Source organism: Palaemon carinicauda, chromosome 30 (assembly GCF_036898095.1).
Source record: "Palaemon carinicauda isolate YSFRI2023 chromosome 30, ASM3689809v2, whole genome shotgun sequence".
Classification (NCBI taxonomy): Eukaryota; Metazoa; Arthropoda; class Malacostraca; order Decapoda; family Palaemonidae; genus Palaemon; species Palaemon carinicauda.
The window spans coordinates 71511134-71530919 of NC_090754.1; the positions used below are offsets into that span (position 1 = coordinate 71511134).

General features: G+C 50.0%; 1 protein-coding gene across 4 annotated transcripts in view; it reads right to left on the bottom strand.

The window, feature by feature from the left end:
* The window catches only part of LOC137623272 (quinone oxidoreductase-like), a 129950-nt gene that overhangs the window by 97805 nt on the left and 12359 nt on the right, over positions 1 to 19786 (bottom strand). For all 4 annotated transcript variants that reach the window (XM_068354041.1, XM_068354042.1, XM_068354040.1 and 1 more), the window contains exon 2: positions 5220 to 5332. In XM_068354041.1, the coding sequence (XP_068210142.1) occupies positions 5220 to 5312 (93 nt within the window). In that variant the 5' untranslated portion in view covers positions 5313 to 5332. The remainder of the gene's footprint in view (positions 1 to 5219; positions 5333 to 19786) is intronic.

Genomic DNA, 19786 nt, shown 5'->3' on the forward strand with positions numbered 1-19786 from the left:
AGAGGCTTAAGGATGAACGATAGCCTTTAATTGCCGAGACTGAGAGGAGTTTTTCCTTCCTGAGGTACACAAGGAAGTCTGCCACTAATGGTAGAGGTTTGTGGAAGGTTGGCACAGATGCCTGGACATGTGCTCAGCCACCTTCCCTGAAAAGCCTCTGCTTCTGAGGTGTGACTGGACAGCCTCCAGGCGTGAAGCTTCAGGAAGGGGATTCTCCCATGGGGGACACCACTGTGTGGATGCGTCAGCAGAAGGGGTTCTGGAGGAAGAAATCTTGAAACCGGAACCAGCTGAGAAAGAAGGTCTGCGTACCATTCTCTGCTTGGCCATGCCGGAGCTATTAGGGTTAGCTTGCAGTTCCGTGAGGTCATGAGTTTGTTGATCACCCTTCTGAGCAGGCAAAAGGGTGGAAAGGCATATGCGTCTAGATTGTCCCAAGAATCTTGAAGGGTGTCCTGGATCGCTGCCTGATGGTCTGAAACTGGGGACCCATAGCGGGGAAGTTTCGCATTCAGAGAAGTGGCAAACAGGTCTATTGTGGGGAAACCCCACAAAGCTATTACTGTCTTCGCTACTCGAGGATCCAAAGACCATTCGCCACTCAACACTTGGTGATGCCTGCTCAGTTGATCCGCCACGATGTTTCTACGGCCCAGAATAAACCTGGCTGTGACAGAAATGTTGTGACCTTCCGCACACTGGCAAATCTGGACCGCTAGCAGACAGAGGTCTCATGCCAGCGTACCCCTTTGTTTGTTGATGTACGAGACAGCTGTGGAGTTGTCGCTCATCAGCACCACCTCTCGAACTTGTAGATCTTTTTCAAAGTATTTTAGGCCTTTCCAAGGTGCTAATAATTCCAGGTGATTTATATGGAGAGTTTGTTCTATCGGAGACCAAACTCCTGATGCTAATTTCGGGCCTAGGTGGGAACCCCAGCCCCGTAGCGATGCGTCCGAAAACAGTTTTAACTTCGGACTGGGGCTTAGGAGGGGAATGCCCTTTTGGGTATTCTCTCTGGATGACCACCAATGAAGATCTTGTATCACCAGAGCTGGATCCTCCACTGACAAGAATGGGGAATCGATCTTTTGAGACCAATGGGTCTTCAGATGCCACTGGAGACTTCTCATTCTTGATCTTCCACCTGGAACTAGTTTTTCCAGGGAGGAAAGATGGCCCAGAATTCTCTGCCACAACTTGGCTGTAGGAGGCAGTGGAGGCAAGAGTTGGGCGATGGATTGTTCCAGTCTCCGAAGCCTGTCTTCCGAAGGGAACACCCTCCCTACCTGGGTGTTGATGGACATACTGTACCCAGATAGTTTAAGACTTGGGTTGGAATCAAGCAAGACTTCTCTGTGTTTACAAGGATCCCCAAGTCCTTGCATAGGTCTAAAAGTCTTCTCAGGTGATTCAGAGCTAGCTCTCTGGACGAGGCCGGGAGTAGCCAATCGTCTAGGTACCTTAGCAAACGCAAACGTATCTCGTGCTTGTGAGCCCACGAAGAAACAAGTTCGAAAACCCTAGTAAAGACCTGTGGGGCAGTTGAGAGGCCGAAGCATAGGACTTTGAAGTCGAAGATTCGACCCTGAACCAGAAAGCGCAGGACTTTCCGATATGCGCAATGGATCGGGACTTGGAAATACAGTATGCGTCTTTTAAGTCCACAGATGCAATAAAGTCTCCTGGACACACCGCATGGGTCACGGAGGCTGCTGTCTCCATTTTGAATGGAGTTTGCTTCACAAACTTATTCAAGGTAGAGAGATCGATTACTGGTCTCCAACCTCCCGAGGCTTTTTCTACCAGAAAGAGGCCACTGAAAAACCCCAGGGAGGTGTTGGAGACCTCTTGTAGAAGCATGCTCTGGATCTCCCGAGCTAGGGCTTGCTGTTTCCCAGGATCCCGAGGGACCTGGAAGGGCAAGATCGGGGGAGGAATTAGAGGAGAAGGAGAGCCTATGAAGGGGATGCGGTACCCCAACGAAGCACCTTGATGGTCCATTGCATGGGCCCCATAGCCTTCCACCTCCTCCGACTCTTCTGCAGGCAACCCCCTACGCACTGTGAGGGGCGAGCCGTGACCCTATTTCTGTCTAGGGTTCCTCCCACTGCCTTTAGCCTTGGGAGGAGCCGACTTTCCTCTGCCCATAGGTTTGGCTATAAAAGAGGGGCGGCTGAGGCTCTTGGCTGGGAGTGGAGTTGCGGTTGTGGAGTTGGCTGCAGTTGCATTGTGTGAAGGGAGGCAGCCTTTTGCATCGCGGTGTCCTGCGTCTCTTTCCTCCAAGTATCTAAGGCAGAGGAAACGAAACTGCCTGTTTAGAAAAGAGGAGAGGTTGAAGAAGGTCCCAATTTCTCAAATCTGACTTCTTGGCCTTACCAATGCTCCTATGAAGTCTGGAAACTACTGATTCCCTCCTTTTGAGGATCCAATTGCCCCACATGGTTGCAGTTGTAGCAGTTAGGAAGTCCATTGTCTTGGCCCCAGCAGCTAGGACTTCCTGCATGGACTGCATGGAGTTTAGGTTTGATAGGTCTTCGTGACTTGCTAGGTAGCCAACTGTGCCTGACCACGTGTCAAACCAGGATAATGCCTCCAGAAGGGACATTGAAGCTGCTTCCATTGCCAAGGCTTCTGTGGCAGTGAAGGAGACTGGGAGAGAAGAGAGTCTCTCTGAAGAGCAGCCAGGTGTGAGCCTTGCTGTGAGGGGATCCAGGGTCAGAGGAGAAGGGTTGGCGTCTCTGACCTTGTAAAAGCGCTTTTGCCTCGAAAACAGGAATTTTAGAAGTTTATGGGATCCTTGAGAATTCAAGGAACCCGCTTCCCCTGAGACTGCCTGCGAGACCTTCCTCAGACGGCCTGCAGTGTGAATAGACCAGGGAAGTTCGATTCTGGTCTTGGGGTTTGGTGGAGGATGACATAGTCTGTCTAAAGCTGGAGCGTTGGTATGTTGAGGCGACAGATATAGATCACCGAGGCCTGAGATATTACACATAGTTCTTAGAGCCCTCAGATAGGAGGACTCTAAATCCTTTAATGGTTGCTTTTCCGAGGAATCTTCCGGTTGCGCTAATTCCTCGGGAGGAAGGGCGATAGAAGTCTGAGTGTCTGGAGGTAACTGTGAAGTAGGATACTCCATTGCCATTGTTCCAAGGGAAGGTTGAGCACTGGCTAATGGCGCCGCGCACACCTGATCTTGGAAGTGGATGGCCTATGCGTAGGTGACCGAATTATCGGTACTGTCTTAGTAAGAGGTTGCATTGATCGGCGGTCTGGCCTTTTCCCTCTCTTCTCACCCGAGGAGAAGAAGGGTTGAACCCCTGCGTCTTCTTCCGAGGTTCTCGTGAGGCTCGTATTCCGTAACACCTTAGGGAGCACGGGAACCGGAGTTGTCCTGTCTGAAACACGAGGGCAAGGTGAATGACCCCGCGCAGATATGCCCGCAGACTTGCGCGATCGGGAGGTTGAAGGACGGGAGCGCTCTCTCTCTGTTGATATGCAGCGACGGTGAGAAGTGCTCTTTCTCCCTTTCCTAGAGCGATCTGAGCTCCTCAAGCTAATATGTGAAGAAGAGGGATCGCGCTCAGAGTGCGCCTTTCCCTTGTCCGAGCTCCGGGCGCAATTAGATAAAAAATTGTGGGAAGAGCTTCTCCGACGGGAGCGCTTATTACGCTTAGGAGAACTCTCTTGTGACGAAGAGCGAGAACGTATCGTAGCGCTCATTTTCTTGAAGCTCCTAGATGATCCATCACGAGAGGAAGTCGATCGCGAGGCAGAACGATGACGGAAGGATGCGCTCTTCTTATGTTTGTGACGAGAGCGCTTATAGTCTCTCGGCGAGACATTCCGTGAAGAGATAGAAGCGAGGAAGAGCGAAAACGATGACGTCTCTTCCTATGTCACTTGTCTCTCCAACAAGAACGTCTGGGCGAAGGAGAGCGAGCTCTCCTTTTCCTCTTCTCTCTCTCCCTCCTAGCCTCCGAGGAGGGCGAAGACGATGAGGAGGAGGAGGAGGGGAAGGGGGAGGTATTGCGATGTTTGTGCTCGCGAAATTGTAGTTTCGTAGAAGCGCAAGCGAGAAGCAAAGTAGGCGCCGCGGGAGCTGAAGTTACTATATCTGCTGAAACTTCTGCGGCCCGACTGAGTTGACAGGAGGTAGGCAAGGTCTGGAACTCCCGAGGATTCCAAAACAGAAGGGACCTGAGGTAAAACTGTGCCCGCGAGGAACTAGCTCCACACTTCCTCCGAAGGAGAACCAGGAAGTCCAAGGGCAGGCCATACTGCTTGTACGTGATCTGAAATGGAAGCGGTAATAGAGTCATTCCCGACGGCGGAAAAAATTGTCCCATTGGAAGGGGCAACGTGATCCGCTTGACCAAGGGGAATGGAGGTTAAGTCAATGGTGCCGCTCTTCCTTGACTTCCCCCCGGAGGATGGAGGCAAGGAAGAGTCTGAAGGGAGAGATCGAGAGGCCGAAGAAGAGGCCCGAGACTCCTTACCTTTCGACGGCGAACCTGGAGGTAACGAATCCTTCTTGGATTTCTTCTTCTTTCTCTTCACGAACTTTTCCCACTGAGAGGGCGACCATTCTCTACATACGTGGCAGGGGGAGCCTTCAGAACATCTATGACCTCTGCACGAAGGGCATAGGGAATGAGGATCCACCTCTGGTGGTGATATGAATGTGCCATGAGATTTTGGGGGAACCCCTGGGACACTTCCTCATAATAGAGGACATCACATCTAATAAAGAAAAAGAAAAAGTTAATTAAAAACACATTAAAGAAAGGCTAGTCTGCCAGTTAAACAATAGCAGGAGCAGTGGTGATACCACTGCGATGGCTAGAACTCGATTGAAGATATTCAGTAGCTACCGACTGGCAGTCCCCCAGCCCTAACAGGTGGATAACTACCGTCCCAGTCGTTAATAACCTTGTTAAGGTTTTCTGCCGTATTTTCCAGCTCGCGCTAATATATCTCTCCTATAGTAAAGAATGGGGGTTTGCAAATAGAATTAAGAGGAAAAATTTGAAAAACTTCATGGTTCTAAAGTGATTTGACAGATTAGTTTTGGGGAATTTATGCAAATGTAAATGTAAAATCATATAACTAACATCTCATAAATACTTTTACGATAAATTGCTAATTAGTCTAATTGAAAGCAATTGCATGGTACACCCAAAATTCTAATAAATAAATATGAGCAACATCAACAATACCTGCTTATCACCCAGGGTTGGTATGGTTACATCAGTAGCTACTTTCATTTGATCGATACCCCCAAACTGTCGTACAAGAACTGCCCTCATCATCTTGAATGAATTTCTCTATCCTGTAAGATATTTTTCAGAAGGTAAGAATTAAATAAATTAAAATTCTTCAGTACAGTATTCATTAGTGAAAAAATTTGAAAATTCATAAAACAAAATGCAATATATGAAAGAATAACATACAATATCTATGTCACAAGCCAAATTCCTTTTAAAGAACAGTACAATACAGTGCATGTAAAGTACTGTATATTCCAAAATATATTTGAAATAATCAAATCAATTAGACATGCTTTCTTCTATAAAAGTAAACACCATTGTTTCAAAACTATCTTTCTAAACACAGAAGCTAGCTTTCCTAGGCAATGATTTCACTATCTGACAACTCATAATTTAGATAAAATATTTCAATATTAGAAACTTAAAAAAATATAATTTCTGGGTCGATCTGTGTCGCCCGGTGAAGAGGTCCTTCTTGTCACTTTTCTGATATAAATAACTTCCAAATATACCAGAGAAAGTTAAAGCATGGAATGCAGAGGTTACTACCCTCGCGCGAACACCCTTAGGGCGTCGTGTATAAAGATAGGGCGTGTGAAAACCACCATTCACAGGTCGTCTTCCATTTAGATAATTCCTTCGCTAATAAGGGATGAGCCGCTACAGCGGCACTAACCAATCCAACCCGAAACACTCCACCGACGCCCGACTCGAGCGCCATCTACTCATCCTTCTTTTGGACTCGTGTCGCGACGATACCTTTGTTTTTCAGTGTGCCCCTTTTCTCGGTTTTTTGGATTACTTCACCATGGCTGAAGCTCTCCTTCCCCCTGCACCAATGTTAAGTACCATAGTTTGTTTTGGCATTATTTATTGCCGGGGCTTGTACGCCTTAATTACGTTTTGCGTGTGTTTTAGTGCGATCGGCTGGTTGCCGTACAGCGTCTTCTACGCTTCATCACCACGCTTTGTTTACATGCCTTCGGGTAATTTTGTCATGCTAGGTTCTGTTATTAATCTTATGTTAGATTAATTGGCCTTGTGCCCTAGTTTTAGAACCCCTTTTTTACTTTTAAGTACTTATTGAGTCGCTTCCGAGTCCGTGTTTTTACGTTAGCGAAGAATAGCGTTCGGCGTTTTATTACAGTTTAGTTCCCTACCTTAGGTAGGCTCTTCTAACTTGCTATGAGGTTAGCCTTCGTGCTTAACGTTCATTGGACTTGATTGTCATGTCTATGCTAGTCTTCCGTTTGTCAGAGAGTATCTTTTATTGCCCCTTTCATCTATTCTTCGCTAACTTTAATTTTGAATTCTATGTACTACTACGGACAGCTATGTTTTACATGTGTTATCATTTAAGGTTCGTGTTTATTCTAGATCGAGCTTGGTACCCTATGAGTGAGAGAGGCTGGAGTTTCCCGCTTTTAGTTTTACATTACTGTCTCGGAATATTTTCCTCACAGATCAGGGTTTCTCCCCCTCTCTCTCTCGCTCCCTTGAGATTATACATTTGTTAGGTTACTTTGCTCTTTCTAGTAGGCTAGTGTTTTGTTATTTTACGTAGGCCCTGTCGTGTTAGAGTCTATTTAGGTTATTTCACTTGGCCTGCTCTCGAGCCACCAACTTGTTCCCCCTCTCCCTCATAGCCCCACCCGACCCCGCTCCGGCCAGGGCATCTTGGGTCCGGACCCCGTTTACCCCGGAGCTCCGCCATGGTTTTTCGTTAACGTACTTGAGCTGGGAACACATTACTTACCTAATTTACTCCGGTGCTCCCCTTCGACTGGGAAACCCTCCCCTCGTTGGCCTTCAGCACCTTTGACTCCGGGGCTACGACCCCTCCACACGACAATCTTTGTTATTTCTCCGCCCCTCCCTTTTAAACTCCGCTAGGTTACCTACCGGAGATCATTACCAGAGATCATTTTTTACGACACTATGCCTAACTTATTATGGTTCAACAGTAATTACTTAAGGGATCCGGTGCCTCGTGAATTCCCCATCCTGGAACTCCTGCGCTCTACAGAGCTTTCCATCTTTACATCACTATGCCTAATTCATTATAGTTCATACAGTAATTACGTAGGAGCTCCGGTTCCTTATGAATTTCCCGAACCTACTAACACACATGATACAGACTCCTCCCTTGGTCTTAGCTCTATGCATGCCAACTTTCTCTCTTACCTTTTAGGTTAAGTTAGCACCTTTTTGGGAGTTGATGTACTTATATATTCTTTTATTTTACAGAAAGTCCGCTGTGCCTCCAAGGGGTGCTCGGCGACGTTTGCGGATCCGGTGGGCCACGACGTCTGCCGGTCTCATGCGCACTGCGCGATCTCTTTCGCCTGGGAAGCAGGCCAAACCCCTTAAATGGTCTGGTTCCCAGAGTCCTGTTCGCTCTACTTCGAGCTCTCATCCATCCTCCTCAACGATGAGGTAAGATTTCTCAATATTACCGTTTATATTCTTGTTATTTTGGTTTTGGGAATTCTTCGATCATGAACGAGTAATAAATTTTTCATAACCTGAGTCTGATACTTCAACCATTTCTTTCTACTTCTAACTCTACCCTTCTCTTTCAGGCTGACGAGGATTCCATCAAGGTGGCCAAGTCCAGCCTCCGGACTTGGGTTTCGGGGTTCGGAAGAAACGCCCCTCAAGGCTGCCCTTACATGCTGGACGGGGACATGGCCTCCCGGCTTTTCCCAGGATCCCCGTCGGCCGCCGTACCTACCGAAGACTCTACACCCCTCATCGAGACGATTAGATCAGCCTTACCCGCTTCGGAGGAACACCAACTTTCAAGCAACGTCTCGGCTTTGGATATCCACCTCGAGCCGATGGATGAAGAGGTAAGTGGTGTAGAGGACCTGGCAGACGCTTTCCTTTCTTCTCCTTGTACTTCCACTTCCTTCCTGGGCTTTGACAAGCCCTCAGCTTCGCCTTGGGAGGGATCCTTATCGGTCCGTCCCAAAGTTAAGCCTTTAAAGAAGCCAAAGAGCAAACCCATTACGCCTCCAGCCTTATCCCCGGTCCCCGGACCTTCCACCTCCGCCGACATTCCAGTAATGCCAAAAACCCCTCATCCTTCTAAAGGACTGAAGGGTAAGTCCGCTAAAGGCAAGACATCGGCTCCGGTTGGTCACCCTGACCCCTACCCGGCTACTCTTGTGTCTATGGTCCAAGAGATGGTGAACATAGGGCTAGAGAAGCACTCTGAGTTGGTGGACACAAGGCTAGAGAAACACTCAGCTGGAATGACGGAGCTTAAAGATATGGTCACTAGCCTTCTCCGTTCTGGATCACACCCAGCTCCGCCCGTAGGCCCTGACATTTCTAAGCTGCCCCTTGGCGGTTTGCTCGGCATGCTCCGTACCTGGATGGCACCTTGACTCTAGAGGGGTTAGGTACCCGCCCTTTGGAGGACCTGGCGTTCTACCCTCCCGACCTCCAGTTTCCCTTTAACGGGTTCGTTCGACTAAGGGAACATGCTCTAGTCAGGATGGACAAGGTGCCTAAAGAAACTGTAATTTTTCCAAAAGAGCAAGCCCAAGCTATCTGGGCTCATACCCTTTCAGAATGGGGGTGCATTAACTCTAAATCGACCCCTCATAAGGGTTTGTACACAATTTTTACCTCGCCTTCGACTGTTCCTGCTCTTCTCACTGACAAAGTAGCGGAGTTAACAGTTCAAGCCCTTAAGGACGGCCTCCCTATGCCAACCCTTAAGGAGACGGACCCCACCTCTCTCCTTATGCCAGCTCCAAGCAACTTTTGGCGGGATGCTCCGACCACCTTCACGGTGGGTAAATTGGATCCAGACTGTGCGTTCTCCCTCTTTTCAGAGAGACTCCCCCAAACTCCCGGATCACTTACTGAAAGCGGAGTTTGAGACGAGGAATAGGCTAGCGAGATCCTTTAACTCGCTTACATCCTCGGAGTTGATAGCCTCCCTGTATAACGAAGAACCAGTCTTTCGGGTACTGGCGAAGAGTCTCCTGCAGACTTTTCAGTCAGACCTGCATGACTTCTGGACCGCAAGGACCAGCTGCAGGAAATATGTTCTGGCGGAAGCTTCGATTAGGCACGAGCCTAATAGGCTTATTACCTCTTCCTGTTGGGGTAAATCTCTTTTCCCACAGGAAGAAGTGGATAAAGTCCTCCAGGATGCTGCCAGGACTAACCAAAACCTTCAAGTCAGGTGGGGCCTTTCTAACAAACGTAAGTTTGAACCTGTGATGAGGCAGACATTCAATAAAAAGAAGCAGAGATTTTATTCTCCATATAAACCTGGTCATGGCCAACATCACCAATCTCCGGTTTCACAGACTCCGGCCCCGTCTACCTCCATATCCACCCCTCCTCAACAGATCGTGTTTGTTCCGGCTCCTCAAGGCGCCCAACCTGCTTCCATGGCTACATGGATGACCTCCCCTGCATTCAACCAAGCTTTTGAAGCCTCCGGATCCTTTCGAGGATACCCTAGGCAGCCCGAAAGCAACAGGGCGAGAGGTCAGTTCCGTCAACGAGGCGGACCTAGAGCCAGAGGTTCCCGGGGAGGTAGGGAAGCAAAATTTAACCCCAATCAGTGAGACAGATCAGGTAGGAAGGAGACTATACAGGTTTCAAGACCAATGGACCTTCAGTCCTTGGGCCCACAGTATAGTCTCCAAAGGTCTGGGCTGGAAGTGGTCACAAAGTTCTCCACCTCCAACAGTAACCTTCTTTCAGAAACTCACTCCCCTTCTGGAAGAGTACACGAAAGATCTCTTAAAGAAGAAAGCCATAAAGAGAATACGGAAATTGAAATTTCAAGGACGCCTGTTCACGGTTCCGAAAAAGAATTCGACAACCTTAAGAGTAGTTCTGGACCTGTCCAAACTGAATTCCTACATTCTCTGCGACAGGTTCCGCATGCTGACTGTCTCTCAGGTGCGGACCTTACTTCCCCGTAGGCCCTTCACCACCTCTATCGATCTTACCGACGCCTATTATCACGTCCCAGTGGCAAGGAACTTCTCTCCCTACCTAGGCTTCCGCCTAGGCAAGAAGTCCTACGTATTCAAAGTGATGCCATTCGGCCTCAACATTGCCCCCAGGATATTCACGAAGTTGGGGGAGGCGGTATTAGAACAGCTCCGGAGCCAGGGAATTACGCTGATAGCTTACCTGGACGACTGGCTCATTTGGGCACAAACAGTTCAGGAATGCCACAAGGCTACAGCCAAAGTGGTTCAGTTCCTGCACAAGTTGGGCTTTCAGGTCAACTTAAAGAAATCAAGTCTACAACCCACAAGTCAATTCGATTGGCTAGGCATTCACTGGGACCTCACTGAGCACAAACTATCTCTTCCACCTAAAAAGGTCAAAGAGATAGCTTCAAAAACAAAACGGTTCACCCAGAACAAACAGGTGTCAAGACGAGCCTTAGAAAGAGTTCTCGGCTTACTACAATTCGCCTCAGTAACAGACGTCTTACTAAAAGCCAAACTCAAAGACATCAACCGAGTTTGGAAGAAGAGAGCAACAATTCGGCTTAGGGACAAAATCTCAACGATCCCCTCAATACTAATAAAGACTCCGGCCATGGTCGAAACCAGGGAACCTATCCAAATCAGTTCCTCTGCAATTTCCCCCCTCAAGTGACGATTCACACAAGACGCGTCTCTCAGTGGCTGGGGGGGCTATTCCCAACAACAGATGTTTCAGGGATCATGGTCCCCCACTATGAGGCCATTCCAAATAAACGTGTTGGAAGTCATGGCAGTTTTTCTAACCCTAAAACAGTTATCCCACCCAAAGACATCTCATGTCAGGATAGTCTCAAGACAACTCAGCGGTGGTTCACTGCATAAACAGAGGCAGATCAAAATCTCCCAACCTGAATCAGATCCTGGTAATGATTTTCACCTTGGCAAAGGAAAGGAACTGGTTCGTGTCAGCCACACACCTGGCAGGAGTCCAGAACGTTATAGCGGACACCTTATCCAGGACGAAACCACTGGAATCGGAATGGTCTCTGGACATGAATTCCTTCCAGTGGATTTCCAGACTAGTTCCGGGTCTCCAAGTAGACTTGTTTGTGACGCACCTCAACCGCAAACTCCCTTGCTATGTAGCCCCCAACCTGGACCCTCAGGCTAATGCCACAGACGCATTAACCCTGGACTGGAACTGTCGGAAGAAGATCTACCTATTCCGTCCGGTGAATCTTCTAATGAAAGTATTACCCAAACTCCACTCCTTCAAAGGAGCGGTAGCTTTGGTGACTCATAACTGGCCGAAGAGCAACTGGTTTCCGCTCCTTCTGGAGCTGAAGCTTCACCCCTTCCGGATTCCACACCCCAAGTTGACACAAGTTGTCCAAACTCAGACTGTGTCAGATTGATGGTTGATGCTCTCCTAGCCCTCGCAATCGCTCTGGCTGCCTCCTTCGAAAATCCTCGAGCTCTTGAGAGTCTTTCGATAGTCTGAAGGCAGTCAGACAAAGCGCGGGGAGGCTTTGATGAAGACTCCTTACGAGGGGCTGCCGTAAGAGATCCATCCTTAAAGGCAGACTCCTTGGAACGTCTACCAGCCATTGAAGTACCTCTGTGAACCACTCTCTCGCGGGCCAGAGGGGAGCAACCAACGTCAACCTTGTCCCTTCATGAGAGGCGAACTTCTGCAGTACCTTGTTAATGATCTTGAACGGCGGGAATGCGTACGCGTCCAGGTGAGACCAGTCCAGCAGAAAAGCCTCTATGTGGGCCGCCTCTGGATCTGGGACTGGAGAGCAATAGGTCGGGAGCCTTTTGGTCAACGAGGTGGCAAAGAGGTCTGTGGTGGGTTGGCCCCAAGTCATCCAAAGACTCTTGCACACGTCCTTGTGGAGGGTCCATTCTGTGGGGATCACCTGACCTCTCCGACTGAGACAGTCCGCCAAGACGTTCAAGTCCCCCTGGATGAATCTAATAAACAGTGAGATGCCTCGATCTTTTGACCAGATGAGGAGGTCCCTTGCGATGACGAACAGTGTGTGGGAGTGAGTGCCTCCTTGCTTGGAGATGTACGCCAAGGCTGTGGTGTTGTCCGAATTCACTTCTACCACTTTGTTTCGTAGAAGATTCTCGAAACTCGTCAAGGCCAAGTGAACAGCCAACAGCTCCTTGCAGTTGATGTGCAGGCTCCTCTGATCCGACGTCCAAAGACCCGAACATTCCAGACTGTCCAGAGCCGCTCCCCAACCCAAATCCGACGCGTCTGAGAACAACACGTGGTTTGGGTTCTTGACCGCCAGGGACAGACCCTCTCGCAGACTTATGTTGCTGTCCCACCAGTTCAGGCACGTTTTTACTGGCTCGGAGATCGGGATTGACACAGCTTCCAAAGTCTTGCCCTTGTTCCAATGGGAGTCTAGATGGAACTGGAGAGGGCGAAGGTGAAGTCTCCCTAGTGAGATAAATTGTTCCAGGGATGACAGAGTCCCTAGGAGGCTCATCCAACTTCTCACTAGCAACGGTCTTTTTTCAGCATGAGGCGGACTTTGAGCAAGGCTTGCTCTATCCTAGTGGCAGACGGAAAAGCCCGAAAAACTAGACCGAATCTCCATCCCCAAATAGAGAATCGTCTGGGATGGGATTCAGTTGAGACTTTGCTAAGTTCACCAACAGTCCCAACTCCTTTGCTCTGAGAAGCCAGTCGTCCAGGTACAGGGAGGCTCGAATTCCTGATAAATGAAGGAATTTTGCCACATTCCTCATGAGCCTCGTAAACACAAGAGGAGCAGGGCTGAGGCCGAAGCACAGTGCTCGGAACTGGTACACCACATTCCTGTATACAAACCTCAGATACGGTTGAGAATCTGGGTGTATAGGAATGTGGAAGTACGCATCCTGCAGGTCGAGAGAGACCATCCAGTCTCCCTCTCTGACCGCTGCTAGGACGGACTTCGTGGTCTCCATCGTAAATTTTGTTTTTACAACAAAAACGTTGAGCGCACTGACATCCAGCACTGGCCTCCAACCTCCTGTATGCTTTGGGACTAGGAAGAGACGGTTGTAAAATCCCGGTGATTGAAGGTCCGAGACTTTCACCACCGCTCCCTTCTCTACCAACTGAGAAACCTGCTGATGTAGAGCTTGTCTCCTTGACTCCTCTCGATACCTGGGAGAGAGGTCTAAAGGAACTGTTACTAGAGGAGGTCTGCGTACAAAAGGTATTTTGTACCCCTCCTTGAGCAACAACACAGACTCTCGGTCTGCACCCCTCTTCTCCCAGGCCTGCCAGAAGTTGTTCAGTCTGGCCCCTACCGCTGTCTGAGGATGTGGGCAGTCAGACTCTGCCACGGGAGGACTTGGATCCTCTCCTCTTGCCTCTTTTACTGTCGGCACGAGCGCCTCCCCTACTGGGGGCTCTGCCACGAAAGGGCGGGATAAACCTCGTCGCTGGGGTATCGATCTTGGGTCTTACGACATAAGACGATGAAGGAGCACCATTACGAGCAGACGTAGCCATCAGGTCGTGGGTATCCTTCTGCACCAGAGAAGCCGCAATATCCTTGATCAACTGCTGAGGAAACAAGGCAGATGACAACGGGGCAAAGAGAAGCTCCGACCTTTGACAGGGAGTTACTCCTGCCGAAAGGAATGAGCAAAGAGTCTCCCTCTTCTTCAGGACTCCAGCCGTAAAGGTAGCGGCGAGCTCATTGGAGCCATCACGGATGGCTTTGTCCATGCAGGACATAATAAGCACGGAAACATCCTGGTCAGCCGACGAGATCTTCCTGCTTAAGGCTCCTAGCGACCAATCTAAGAAGTTAAAAACTTCGAAGGCCCTGTAAACCCCTTTAAGGAGATGGTCAAGGTCCGAGGAGGACCAATAAACTTTAGAGCGTCTCATGGTGAGGCGACGGGGAGAGTCTGCGAGGCTTGAGAAGTCTCCCTGGGCAGAGGCAGGAACTCCCAAGCCGAGAACTTCTCCCGTGTCATACCAGACGCTCGCTCTAGAAGCTAGTTTAAAAGGAGGGAAAGCAAAGGCTGTCTTCCCCAAACTCCTCCTGGTGATCAACCAGTCGCCTAGCAAACGTAAAGCCCTCTTAGAAGAGCGAGAGAGCACTAGCTTAGTAAACGAAGGCTTCGAAGCAGCTAGGCCTAGCGCAAACTCTGACGGAGGCGAACGAGGAGCAGAAGTTACAAAATGGTCCGGAAAAGGATCCTTAAAAATCAGCATGATTTGCTTAAAGTCCATAGAGGGCTGAGCAGCTTTAGGCTCTTCTCCGTCTGACAAAATGCCCAAAGGAATATCAGTAGGCGGAGGATAAGCAACTTCCTCATCTGAAGGAACCTCGTCCGACAATTGTCGAGTCTCATGAAAAGGAGAGACCTGCCGCGGCGGCAATGCTTGACAGGCAATGTCAACAAGCAAAGGAGCAGCTGTAGCAGTAGGGGAAGCGACGTCACGCCGCTGCTGAAAGGACTGAAAACCTTGTGACTGACCAACAACAACAACAGGAGTTGATGGACGCTCGACGTCACGTCGGAACTGCATTGACTGCCTAGACTGAGCAGTTAAAACAACCTTCGACTGCGGTGATTGACGCTCAACGTCAAGTCGAGGCAACTGAGCTGGTTGGCGAACGTCCTGAACGTCAACACGAGACTGCGGCAGCGGCTGAACGTCAACACGAGACTGCGGCAGCGGCTGAAAGTCAACACGGGACTGCAGCGAAGGAGGATCCAAGTCACGTGACTGACGTGACAAACTACCGACATCACGTTTCAAAGTGCTAACGTCAAATGGACAAGTAAAAGCTCGTTTGGGCAGCTGACGGCCAGAGTCTCGATCAGCGTAACGGCGATTCGAAAGCGAAGGATCATCGTGAACCTGCTCAACGTTATACTCCTCCATAAGGGAGGCAAGCTTAGTCTGCATGTCCTGCAGGCCAACCCATTTAGGATCAACGGGAGTCGGAACGGGTCGAGACAACGGTAACGTCTGTGTTGGCAAAACATTGCCTTTACCGAGACCCTCGGACCCCGTGTTACGCTTACGTTTAATAGGCGAACAGTCTTCCGACGACTGCAAAGGGTCAGAGCTGTCCCAATGGCTACAGCCAGGACGCTGGACCTGTCCTGAAGGGACTGACTTTCGCTTCAAGGGTCTAGAAACCTTGCGCCAAGGTTTCTTTTGCGAAAAGCCTTCGGATGACGAGGAGAACACAGCCTCGCTCGTCTTATGGTAAGGGCGATCTTGACGAGAAACGCCCGATACCAAAGAGGGAACGTCTGTACGTTGGTTAAAGCCTTTCGTCCCCTTAAGTCCTACGACATTACTTCTCCCTGGTGCAGGGGAGCCTGAAAGAGGTCTCGGACTAGGGGAGCGACAAGCACGAACAGACGAACCCTCGGTCGCAACACTAAATACACTTTGCGCACTTATCACTTTATCACTACGATTTTCTGATTTGCCACGCTGACACTTCAATAACTTCACATCTGACTGACACTTCAATAACTTCACATCTGACATGAGTTGGTTACGGTCCGATGCTAAGGACTCAACTTTCTCGCCTAAAGCTTGAATCGCAAGAAACATATCCCGCATGGACGGTTCATGAGTGCTAGTAGAGGGTTCAGGAACAACTACTACAGGGGAAGGATTAGGTTCAGGGGCATGGGAGGAGGAAAATTCCAACGACCTAGAGGAGCTTCTCCTCACCCTATCTCTCTCCAGCTTACGAGAATATTTATCAAATTCCGACAAGACCACGCACTCATCACACCGATCTCCTAATTGGCAGGATTTACCCCGGCAATTAGAACAAACGGTATGTGGGTCGAGAGAGGCCTTGGGAAGACGTTTGTTACAATCCCTAGCATTACATTTGCGAAATTTAGGTCCAGGGATAGGAGAAGGGTCAGCCATATTGAACAATCAGAGAAAATCCAAAACAAATCCAGAGTCATCAACAATAAACACTAGCCAAAAAAGGGTTCAAGAGTTTTAATTGAAGAGAAAAACACCCGTCACAGCGAAAGCTCAAAACAACCAAAATAAAGTACTTCACCAAAAATGACGAAAACTCAAGGTCAACAGCGAGCGGAATCAACTTGTCGATAAGACCGACAGAGAAGAACTGGAGCTGTTTACAAGGATATGCGGTATCTGGCCGATAGTCGGCGCTGGTGGTCACACCCGCAACCGTCATGGCGATCGCTCGCAAGTTTTTGGTTTCTGTCGAGCCGTCCGAGACGTCAGCTATTATATATTCACCGGCTAAGTTTAATATTTAAAATCATCCGGACATGGGCGTCTCCAACGATCAACTCTCACATGGGCGGAGGACAAGGAAAGGGAACAGAGGGGAAGCAAGGAAAGGGGGGAGTAAGGAGGAACTTGTGTCGCTTGGAATTACTTCCCTCGGGCTTCCCCGGGGCTTCAACCTTAAACCTGTTGGAGCACGGAAATGACTGGCCCAATGGAGAAGGAGTCCAGAGACTTCCTTGTACAGTCTTTCAGGTAATGGGCCGTAAACGTAGACTGTCTGGACCACGGACCTGCTTTCAGAATCTGACCAACTGCCATGTTCTTGTCAAAGGCCAAGGACGTGCTGAGACATCTAATCTCATGGAGGCGCGGTTTTCCCGGCACCGTGGATCCGTCACTGTCATAAGCCTTCTTTATGACTTGTCGCAGCCAGAAAGAGATGGTGTTCTTGGACACCGCTTTTTTCACAGGGCCCGAGGAAACAAACAGGCTTTTGATCCCCGGCCGAAACCTGGCTGTCCTTTCAATATATTTTCTGACCGTTCTGACCAGACACAAAGACAAGTCTTCGGGGTTGTCCGAACGTGGAATTGCTGGGACTGAGAAACCCTCGAACCTAGGGTCCAAGGCAGCAGGATTTTGAGTCTTGGCCACAAAGTCCGGAAGAAACTTGAAGCTCAGGTCTTTCCAACCCTTCGAGTGTGAGACCTCGAACGACAAACCGTGGAGCTCGCTAACTCGTTTAGCGGAGGCCAAGGCTAGGAGGAACACCGTTTTAAGGGTAAGGTCTTTATCATGAATATCCCTGAGCGGTTCGAAGGGTGGCTTAGATAGGACCTTAAGAACTCTGGCTACGTCCCATTGCGGTACTCTAGAGGAGCGGGGAGAACATGATTGCTCAAAACTCGTGATGAGCATAGAGATTTGCTGAGAGGCCCCTAGGTCGAGTCCCTTGAGGAGAAAGACTTGGCCCAGTGCGGATTGAACTCCCTTGATAGCTGGGATAGAAATGCCCAGGTCGTCCCTCAGGTGGACCAGGAAGTCTGCGATCTTGTGTATAGATACGTCCAACGATCTCAGGTTCTGGGAGGCGCACCACTTTACGAATGTGGCGGCCCATTTCGCCTCGTAGACCATAACTGAGGATTTCCTCAGATAACAAGTCATCCTCGCGGCGGTCTTTGACGAGTATCCTTCCTTCCTCAACAGACACTCGATAACCTCCACGCGTGTAGCCGGAGGGACCAAGGGTTTTCGTGAAACTTTCTGAAGTGGGGCTGACGGAGAAGGTCTTCCCTGTCTGGCAGCGGCCACGGCGGGAGGATAGCTAACTCCTTCAGGTCTGAGAACCACTCTCTCTCCGGGCACCAGGGCGCTACCAAAGTCATCTGCATGTTCCTTGACCGTCTGACTCTGTCTGAGGGTCCCGAAGGGTGGGAAGGCGTACACGTCGAGTCCGTCCCACGGGTGCTGGAAGGCGTCCTCGAACACTGCTGCTGGGTCTGGAACTGGAGAACAGAATACGGGGAGCTGGGCGTTGAGCCTCGTGGCAAACAGGTCTATCACCGGCGACACCCACTTGTGGAGGACTGCCTGGGCCACCTTCGGGTGTAGAGACCATTCTGACCCTACCATCTGACCTACCCTGCTGAGGCCGTCGGCTAAGACGTTATTCTTCCCTAGAATGAATCTGGCCGTTACTCCGATGTGCTCCCTCTCGGCCCATTCCAGGATCCTTGATGTGAGGTCTCACAACTCCCTTGACTTGAGTCTTCCTTGTTTCTTCACGTAGGCTACCATGGTGGAGTTGTCGCACATGAGAGCCACCGTGTTTCCTCGAAGAAGATGAACGAACCTTATGAGTGCTCTCTGGACCGCTAACAGCTCGAGTACGTTTATGTGCAAGGCCCTCTTCTCTGGGGACCATTTTCCCTTTGTTGTTTCTTCGAGGAGATGGGCTCCCCACCCCTCCTTTGACGCGTCTGTGAAGAGCAACATCTCTGGAGGGGCGGTTGCGAATGGCATTCCTTTCAAGGTGTTCGTCCTGTCGGACCACCACCGCAGTATTTCCTTGGTCCCCGGTGACAAGTCGACCATCTTGTGCGGAGATTCTCCCAGAGACCAGAGTTCCTTCAGGTTCCATTGAACCGTTCTTAGTTTGAGCCTTCCCTGAGGCATTAACTTCTCCAATGATACCAGGTGGCCCACTAGTCTCTGCCAGTCCTTGGCTTTCCTTGGTACGTCTGTTAGGAAGGGATGAAGTACCTGATCCAGTTTGTCGAGCCTCTCTACGGCGTGGAATGCTTTCCCCAACTTGGAATCCAGGACCATCCCCAGGTATGTCATCCTAGTGGAGGGAACTAACTGCGACTTTTCCATGTTGATGGTGATCCCCAAGTCCCTGCAGAACCGTAACACTTTCGCGACTTGCTCCTTCAATACTGCCTCTGAGGCTGAAAGAAGCAACCAGTCATTTAGGTAGCGGATCAGCCTGATCCCCTGCTTGTGGGCCCAGGCTGACACTGCGGTGAACACCCTCGTGAACACCTGCGGGGCTGTCGACAAGCCGAAGCATAGGGTCCGGAATTGCAGAGATTGGGAACCCCACTTCACTCTGAGGAACTTCCTGCTGGAGGGGTGGAGAGGGATCTGAAAATATGCATCCTTGAGGTCCAGGGACATCATGAAATCCCCTTTCCTCAAGGCTGCCAGCACTGACTTCGGTGTGTCCATCTTGAAGTCTGTCTTGCTGATGAACTTGTTGAGAGCCGAGAGGTCGATGACCGGTCTCCAACCCCCTGTCGCCTTCTCCACCAGGAAGAGCCTGCTGTAGAACCCCGGGGACGAGTCCTTGATTGGTTCTAGCACTCCCTTGTTCAGCATGGCTGACACCTCCTCTTGTAGTGCTGCCTTCTTCAAGGGGTCCTTGGGTGCCAGCCATTCTGCCCGTTAATCGGGAATCAGAGGGGGCAGTTCCGTCTGGAAGGGAATCCTGTATCCCTCCCTCAGGACCGTTACGGACCACGGATCCGCCCCGTTGTCTCGCCATGCTTGCCAATAACGTTTGAGGCATCCCCCTACCTGAAGCTTCGGCAGGAGTAGGGGGCCTCTTTCCCTACCTCCTTCTGGAGGCGCAGCTAGAACGGCCTCTCCTGAAGCCGGAGTATTTTGGCCTAAAGAAGGCCTGAGGGGTAGTACTTCCTCTAAGGGAGGGCTGCGAGGATTTTTGCCAGGACGACGAAGGAGAATCTCTTCTTGTCGGGGCCGTA